This window comes from Salmo salar, chromosome 19 (assembly GCF_965601325.2).
Source record: "Salmo salar chromosome 19, fSalSal1, whole genome shotgun sequence".
NCBI lineage: Eukaryota > Metazoa > Chordata > Actinopteri > Salmoniformes > Salmonidae > Salmo > Salmo salar.
Window position 1 is genome coordinate 71,028,017 of NC_138309.1, and position 8,788 is coordinate 71,036,804.

The following is an 8,788-nucleotide window of genomic DNA, read 5'->3' on the forward strand; positions in this document are numbered from 1 at the left end:
AGCAGTTGTAGGCCACGGAAGGAGAGTTGTATGGCATTGAAGCTTGTCTGGATTATTATTGACAGTCATCAGATCAGTACCAATGCTCATTTTGCGAGCAGGCTTTCCCAGTTTACCCCTTCTGGATTTGCACATTTGGGAAACTTTCTCCAAGGCCTTTTCTGATTAAAGCTCCTCCACTAGCGCCATGTCGCCCCAAAACACAACGCTATCTGCAGTGGTATAATTATCTTCAGCCATATTCCCTCAATAGACTATCATAATATATATTTCGATATGCAACCATGAACATAGATCAATAAGCGATCCGGTGCTCCTTTAACAGTGTCACTATATAATTAATATCACACTTCAATGAATTAGGAAGTGGATATGGGAAATCGGATTCTATGCATTCAATCCTTTGTCCAAATAAATCACCCCAATAGCAAACTTTCCATTACTTTGAATACATGATAAATGTAGCCATACACTTAAATGTACCCATTAATCAATCCAAAAGTTTGTGCGCTTGTTAGACTACTTTGCATACCTAAGTGAGTCTTTTCTACGCCATAGTCTTGAGGTCGCGTGAGTCCCTTGTTCATTGCTTATCTGTCTTTCCAAACAATCCAGTTTTTCAATTCTAACTTAGTCTTTTCCAGCGTAATATTTTGACTAAATGTAGTGCCAAAATGTTACAATATAATTGTCCCAATACAATTTCCATTCTAATCATTTAGCCACAATGGAGAGTGGTGAAATGTTAGTCTCGACGCATACAAATCCAATGTCCAGAGTTTGATTTAAGTTGAAAAATAAATGTATTTGTCGTTCTTCTTCATATACAAATACATAGAATTCTACCAAAACGAATCCCGATCATTAAACCAAAGAAACAAACAACATGGTATGGTCAAAAGACTGTTGCAGTTCCAGTCACTCCCACAGGTCTCCTTCTTCTGTGGGTTTTATGGTGGACTACAACCCAAAAAAAGTGTATTGCCACCACGAACTGGATGGGTTGAAAAACCAAAACATGTTAAAAAGAAAATCCATGTGATATGGAAACTAACTTAATCCGCTGGTGAAAGGCAACCCCTGCAGCCTGCAGTGAAGGCCTATCCACCACCATGGACTCTTCAGGAGCACCATTCAAACCCTGATGCCTTTAAACAGCTGCTGCATATGAAATGCTTTGGACAGCCCTGACTTTGGCCACCTCATTCTCTTTCACCCTTGTCGGGCAATCGAAAGATGTAGCTTCATGGTTCCCACTGCAATTGCAACATGTCACATTTTCCCCACTTTTACAACACATATGATCTTTTCCACAATTTGGACATCTCGGCTTCTCCCTTCTGCAAACACTTGAAACATGACAAAAAACTTTACAATGACCACACTGCATTGTCTTGGGATAAATGTGCTGACTCTGTAGTATATACAGTTGAAGTCGAAAGATTACATTCACTTAGGTTGGAGTCATTAAAATTCGTTTTACACTCCACAAATTTCTTGTTAACAAATTATAGTTTTGGCAAATCGGTTAGCACATCTACTTTGTGCATGACACAAGTCATTTTTCCAACAATTGTTTACAGACAGATTATTTCACGTATAATTCACTGTATCCACTAAGTTGACTGTGCCTTTAAACAGGAAAATTCCAGAAAATGATGTAATGGCTTTAGAAGCTTCTGATAGGCTAAATTACATAATTTGAGTCAATTGGAGGTGTACCTGTGGATGTATTTCAATGCTTACCTTCAAACCCAGTACCTCTTTGCTTGACATCATGGGAAAATCTAAAGAAATCTGCCAAGACCTAAGAAGAATAATTGTAGACCTCCACAAGTCTGGTTCATCCTTGGGAGCAATTTTCAAACGCCTGAAGGTACCACATTCATCTGTACAAACAATAGTATGCAAGTATAAACACCATGGGACCACGCAGCCGTCATACCGCTCAGGAAGGAGACGCGTTCTGTCTCCTAGAGATGAACGTACTTTGGTGCGAAAAGTGCAAATCAATCCCAGAACAACAGCAAAGGACCTTGTGAAGATGCTGGAGGAAACAGGTAGAAAGTATCTATATCCACAGTAAAACGAGTCCTATATCGACATAACCTGAAAGGCCGCTCAGCAAGGAAGAAGCCACTGCTCCAAAACCGGCATAAAAAAGCCAGACTACAGTTTGCAACTACACATGGGGACAAAGATCGTACTTTTTGGAGAAATGTCCTCTGGTCTGATGAAACAAAAATAGAACTGTTTGGATATAATGACCATCATTATGTTTGGAGGAAAAAGGGGGAGGCTTGCAAGCCGAAAAACACTAATCCCAACCGTGAAGCACGGGGGTGGCAGCATCATGTTGTGGGGGTGCTTTGCTGCAGGAGGGGCTGGTTCACTTCACAAAATAGGTGGCATCATGAGGAAAGGAAAATTATGTTGAAGCAACATCTCAAGACATCAGTCAGGAAGTTAAAGCTTGGTCGCAAATGGGTCTTCCAAATGGACAATGACCCCAAGGACACTTCCAAAGTTGAGGCAAAATGGCTTAAGGACAACAAAGTCAAAGTATTGGAGTGGCCATCACAAAGCCCTGACCTCAGTCCTATAGAAAATGTGTGGGCAGAACTGAAAAAGTGTGTGCGAGCAAGGAGGCCTACAAACCTGACTCAGTTACACCAGCTGTCAGGAGGAATGGGCCAAAATTCACCCAACTTATTGTGGGAAGCTTGTGGAAGGCTACCCGAAATGTTTGACCCAAGTTAAACAATTTAAAGGCAATGCTACCAAATACTAATTTGAGTGTATGTAAACTTCTGACCCACTCAGAATGTGATGAAAGAAATAAAAGCTGAAAGAAATAATTCTCTACTATTATTCTGACATTTCACATTCTCAAAATAAAGTGGTGATCCTAACTGACCTAAGACAGGGAATTTTTACTAGGATTAAATGTCAGGAATTGTGAAAAACTGAGTTTAAATGTATTTGGCTAAGGTGCATGTAAACCTCTGACTTCAACTGTATTTATATATTCTTATTCTATTCCTTAGTTAGACTTGCGTGTATTAAGCAGTTGTGGAGGAATTGATAGATATTACTTTATAGATATTGCTGCACTGTTGGAACTAGAAGCACAAGCATTTCGCTACACTCACAATAACATCTGCTAACCATGTGTATTTGACCAATAAAACTTGAGTTGATACATGCAGCTTCTCTTCGGTCACAAAATATATTATTGTTCAGAATGTCACAAATCGATAGAATTAAATCTAGTTGACACCGGTAAAGTTCTTTCGCGGAGAAGAGAGGGACCGGGGAGAAAATGCAATAATAAAAAAAAAAAAAACTACTTTCCCTTTTTTTGTGCAAAATGTCCAAATTACATCAGTTTGACCGTTTGTAAGGAAGTAGAAAGCTGTGAAAACGCCAGTTTTTCTGCCTATTCCCAAAAGCATTTGGCAATAGGCGGGTAGGGTATTTGGCACACATACAGTTAGGCCCTAAAGCTTAGGCTTATGCACTAATGCCAGAAAGCCTCAAAATAATGAAAGAAAAACCTCAATGTAGCCTATAGAGATATAACTTGCACAAGAATGATACATTTATAGATTTTTAAAAATGTATTTTCTCTTTATTCAACCCGCCCGCCCCCCACCCTTCATCCACACAATATTTCATGACCCTATATCCGCCCACCCTGTGGATATAACCACAGGGACTGCGGATTATGAGTCAACCCACACATTATTAGTGCGTGTGTGTGTCTAGAGTCTCTAGGGTTGGGTCAACCACAGATCCATACTGAGTCCAACTCCAGTCCTGGTCCTGCATCGGAGATAGGCAAGGGGTCAGTCAGGATACACACAGAACCGCCCCCCCCCCCCCCCCCCCCCCCCTCACACACACTCACACCCAAGTCTCGTGGACGCACCATGATACTGCATGTTTTGTCCTGTGAGGTCTCCTGCAGTAGAGAGGTCAGCTGACTCAGGTAACGCTGGTTCTCATCCAGTAGGTGGCGTACTGACTCACTGAGAACATGAATGGTGCAAAGGGGGTTATTTTGTCATTTGTTACTCTTTGGTAGAACTGTAAAGGGTGGTCTTAGAGATCATATTACATTACTACGTTAGTTACTTAGTATGGTCTTACCTGTGTGTGTGTCCTAGTGGGTTCATGGTGAGAGGAGGGGGACTAGAGGCGTTTGAGCTGGGGGTTAGAGAGTTGTGACTGCCATTCTGGGCCTACACACAAAATAAAATAGTAAAGACCCGGGTTGTAGTCGGATTACAAAAAAAACAAACTAATCAGTTACATTATCAGCAAAAAAAAAAACTTGTAAACAGATTCCAGTTACTTTTGACAAGCGATTTGATTACTTCACGGATTACTTTTAAAAAGTTTGTGAAAAAAAAAGAAACATACATTATGACACTTTTGGTTCTCAATTACATTAAATTCAGCATTGAAAAAAAAGCGCTAGTTTAAGTTTGTTCCATTGAGCGAGTCTGACCACAAGTCAGAGACCACTATGATGACACACCAAATGCGTTTGATGGATCCTTATGTCTCGAGGGGAAAGTAATCCAAAAGTAACTGAAAGTAATCAGATTACGTTACAAAGTTTGGATAGTCCTAAAGATTACGATTTGACAGGTAACTAGTTACTAATGGATTACATTTAGAAAGTAACCTTCCCAACCATGTAAAGAAAACTGATGACAACAGTAATAACACTGTACTGCTGGTGTTTGTTGGGCTGTGTGCCTATAAACAGGAGTTGTGTGTTTGTGCACACATTTACTTACACAGGCAATCTTGAGCAGGTGCCAGAACTCTCTCTGTCTCTTCATCTGCATAGTCATGACCGCAGCCTCTGCTGCCTTGATGCTTTCCACTGCCCCCTCCAGCTTAGGAAACAATGCTACAATACGACGCTTACATTCCAAGATCTTACTAGAGGGAAGGAGATGGAGGGAGAGAAAGAGAAAAGGGTGTTGGCTTACTAGAGGGAGGGAGAAAGAGAAAAGGGTAGGTGTACAGGTGTGTGCATGTGTACTTGAGGAGTGTGTGTGTGTGTACCTGAGGTGTGTGTACAGGTCTCTGAGGATTCGGTCCTGGTTCTGGACTGTCTGGACAATGGTCTTCACCATCTCTGAACTGTCACTGTAGCCATGAGGGGGGTCTGGACCTGCGCACACACACAAAACCAGTACAGCCAATGAGAATCCACATTCTCACACAGACACACCTCTACCAGCCTATACTAGATCAGTATTGTGCTGAAGTGGTTCTACTCACTCTTGCATTTGGCCTTCAGCTGCTTGTAAAGTTCAATGGCCTTTTCCTCCCTGAAACCACACAAACATATTTATTTACAAAACGATACTTTGTCCATTTCATAGAAAGTTTTCAAAGCTGTAGAATTATGTGAGACACCTACAGTTGTTCCATAATGTCAGCTTGTCTCCTGGCAAACGGACTCCTCTGCAGCTCCACGATCTCAGAGTGGAGACACACTATCTCCTCATCCAGATAGCCCACCTCTGATACCTAACACACACATACCGATGCATGCACACAGACACTGAAGCTATGCCATCAAATGCTTCTCTCACAGTCCATACATGCTAGCAGAAGCTGTTGGTAGAGTAGACAGCTGTCATACAAAACTATAGTATAGTACCTGTGTAAAGGCAGCAGCTTTCTGTTCATTGTCCTGCCAGGCTTTCAGCAACTTCTCAGAGGCTACAGGTTTGGTCAGAGTTCAGAAAACAGTCAGTACACACACACACACACACACACACACACACACACACACACACACACACACACAGCTTACAGATGCCAGTGTCTCTCTGCTGGTCGTAGTGCTGTAGGTCTTGTTGTATGCTGGTGGTGAAGAAGGCCAGTTTGGCTCTGAGCTGCTGAGACTGGCTAAACAACACGATCTTATACCGCGTCAGGTTGGTGTTGTAGCGCAGCAGACTCAACCTACATGTGCCCACACACACACACACACACACACACACACAAGGTTGAGAATGAGGGCAGAAAGGCAAGCGTGTGTGTGTTTGTGCCATGCCTATGTGTGAGTGTGTACAAGTGTGTCTGTGCCGCATTTGTGTGTGTGTGTGTGTGTGTGCACCTACATGGCAGCTCTCTGTCCCTGGTACAGTCTGCTGTAGTCCCCTCTCAGACCACAGACATAGCTAACCGCCTCTCCCCACACCTTCCTTAGAGCAGCAAGAGGCAGCTGGGTCTTCGTCTCCCTCACTAACACATACACGCACAGCGAGGAACAGTCACATTTAGACACAGCAGCAATATGACATCATCATACATAGCAGGGCGACTTCCTGCTTACAGACATCAACTTCAATAGAATTGTAATATCATTCCCAGACATTTACTGTATCTGCACTTTGTCAATAGCCTGGGGATGAGGTTAACAGAATTACATTTTGTCCAGACTTGCTATTAGCTTTTCCCAATTTTTACCCTGCATCAAAGAATACTCACATTGGGAAGAGCATATAGTGATAGTCTTGGCAGATTTTTAAGCCTACAGTACCTATGGAGTTGTTAAATTGTGATGCCTACCTATGGGATTGTGTAGTTGTGAAGCCTACCTATGGGGTTGTGTAGTTGTGAAGCCTACCTAGGAGGTAGGGCTGGGTGGTATACCGTATTTTACAATATACAGGTATTGATGCACAGACCGGTTTGGGTTTTTACTTTATCTTCTATAATGGTATTTTAATGTTTGGTTTGTTAAATGTGATACGCCATGTGTAAGGTACATTTTTATAATATACGCTTTCTACACAGATCAAGCCCCGCCCCCTGTTACTCAAGGAGCGCATGTTGTTGTTGCTCGACCAGGACACACTTGCGTTCAGTCTGCATGGTCAATGCATATCATGCAACAATGTTGATGACAACCATGCTGTTTCCACTTTGTGTCTTACTAAAAATCCACTAGACCTCTATAATTACAATATCTGCAAACAGCTAGTTTGTCTTTTCAAAGCATGTTGTGCCTAAATCCTGTTAGCCGCTAATGCTAATAGCTAGTTAGCTGGCTAGCTAATAAATGTACCAAGTCGGAGCAAACATAGCTAGCTAATACAGCCTGATACCAGTTATGGTGTAGGCCTAAATCAGCATGTTGTTTGTGTAACAGTATCTTCTAAACCGAAGAGGATTAGGCGAAGCAGGAATAAGTTACCTACATGAAGTAGCTAAGAGAAAACATTTAATGTAGCCAAAGACTATAGGGTACCGTAGGAAACATTGACCAACACTTTGGTTCCTACCGTGTCACAATAACTCCTCCCTGGCACTTTAATTCATTGTCATGTCATACAGAGTATTCAAAGTGCCTACTATTATATTCTAACTATAGAATTAAAATAATCATTATATTTCCATGACTTCAATAGCTCACCCAAGTGTTTTAATCTAAATCGAAAGTCAAAATCTCAACTGCAACATTTGGTAAAACCTATTTTTTATTTAAATCAGAGATTTTTTGGCCAATATCGTGTAGCCCTACATGGCAGTGTGGAGATGATCTCAAATGAGCAGGAAAACAAATATGAAAATGCAGAACATTTGTTTAATTGAACAATATAAAACAAATCCGAATGGAGGAAGACCCATTGAAATCACTTAGAATGTATATGTTGTCACCCTAGGGTCACGCAGTACTCAAAACTAAATTTTGAATTTGTATTATTCAAAAACATAAAATACCAAAACAAATGTGAAAAATACAGTGAAATTATATTTTGGCCATAATCGCCCAGCCCTACCTAGAGGGTTGTGTAGTTCTGATGCCTACCTATGGGATAGTGTAGTTGTGATGCCTACCTATGAAGTTGACGCTGTCAGGCAGGGGTCGGGCATTGAAAGGTCCAGAGTATTTAGTCAGACTCTTATCAAACAGGTAGACTATGGCGCTGTCCCAGCCTCGCTGGAGAGAAATGAAAACATGTCAGTGTGTGTGTGTGTAAGCAAGTGTGTGTGTGATTTGACATGGGTGTGTGTACACTACCGGTCAAACGTTTAAGGACACCTACTCATTCAAGGGTTTTTCTTTATTTTTTACTATTTTCTACATTGTAGAATAAGTGAAGACATCAAAACTACGAAATAACACATATGGAATCACATAGTAACCAAAAAGGTGTTAAACAAATCAAAATATATTTTATATTTGAGATTCTTCAAATAGCCACCCTTTGCCTTGACAGTTTCCCACACTCTTGCCATTCTCTCAACCAGCTTCATAGTCACCTGGAATGCATTTCAATTAACAGGTGTGCCTTCTTAAAAGTTCATTTGTGGAATTTATTTCATTATTTATGCATTTGAGCCAGTCAGTTGTGTTGTTACAAGGTGGAGGGGAGGGTAAACCGAAAATACCGTAACCCGATTTGGTAAAAGAACAAGTCCATGTTATGGTAAAAACAGCTCAAATAAGCAAAGAGAAACAACAGTTCATCATTACTTTAACCTGTTGGGGCTAGGGGGCAGTATTTGCACGGCCGGATAAAAAAAGTACCCGATTTAAACTGGTTACTACTCTTGCCCAGAAACGAGAATATGCATATAATTAGTGGATAGATAACACTCTAAAGTTTCTAAAACTGTTTGAATGGTGTCTGTGAGTATAACAGAACTCATATGGCAGGCCAAAACCTGAGAAGATTCCACACAGGAAGTGCCCTGTCTGACAATTTGTTCTCCTTCTGTGGCATCTCTATCGAAAATACAGTATCTC

General features: G+C 41.2%; 1 protein-coding gene across 2 annotated transcripts; it reads right to left on the minus strand.

The window, feature by feature from the left end:
- Positions 1–3,680: 3,680 nt before the first annotated feature.
- LOC123723991 (inhibitor of nuclear factor kappa-B kinase subunit alpha) lies at positions 3,681–8,211 on the minus strand. Of its 2 annotated transcripts, XM_045702621.2 has the most exons (11): positions 7,876–8,211; positions 6,153–6,276; positions 5,843–5,994; positions 5,687–5,748; positions 5,444–5,553; positions 5,302–5,351; positions 5,083–5,191; positions 4,809–4,956; positions 4,153–4,244; positions 3,932–4,031; positions 3,681–3,825 (listed from the first exon to the last, which is right to left on the minus strand). In XM_045702621.2, coding segments are annotated over exons 2-11 (903 nt in total). In that variant the 5' UTR covers positions 6,155–6,276; positions 7,876–8,211; the 3' UTR covers positions 3,681–3,747. The 2 variants fall into 2 exon arrangements, with proteins under 2 accessions (XP_045558577.1, XP_045558578.1); XM_045702622.2 differs by lacking the exon at positions 7,876–8,211 and having other exon boundaries at positions 6,153–7,845.
- Between the last annotated feature and the right edge of the window lie 577 nt (positions 8,212–8,788).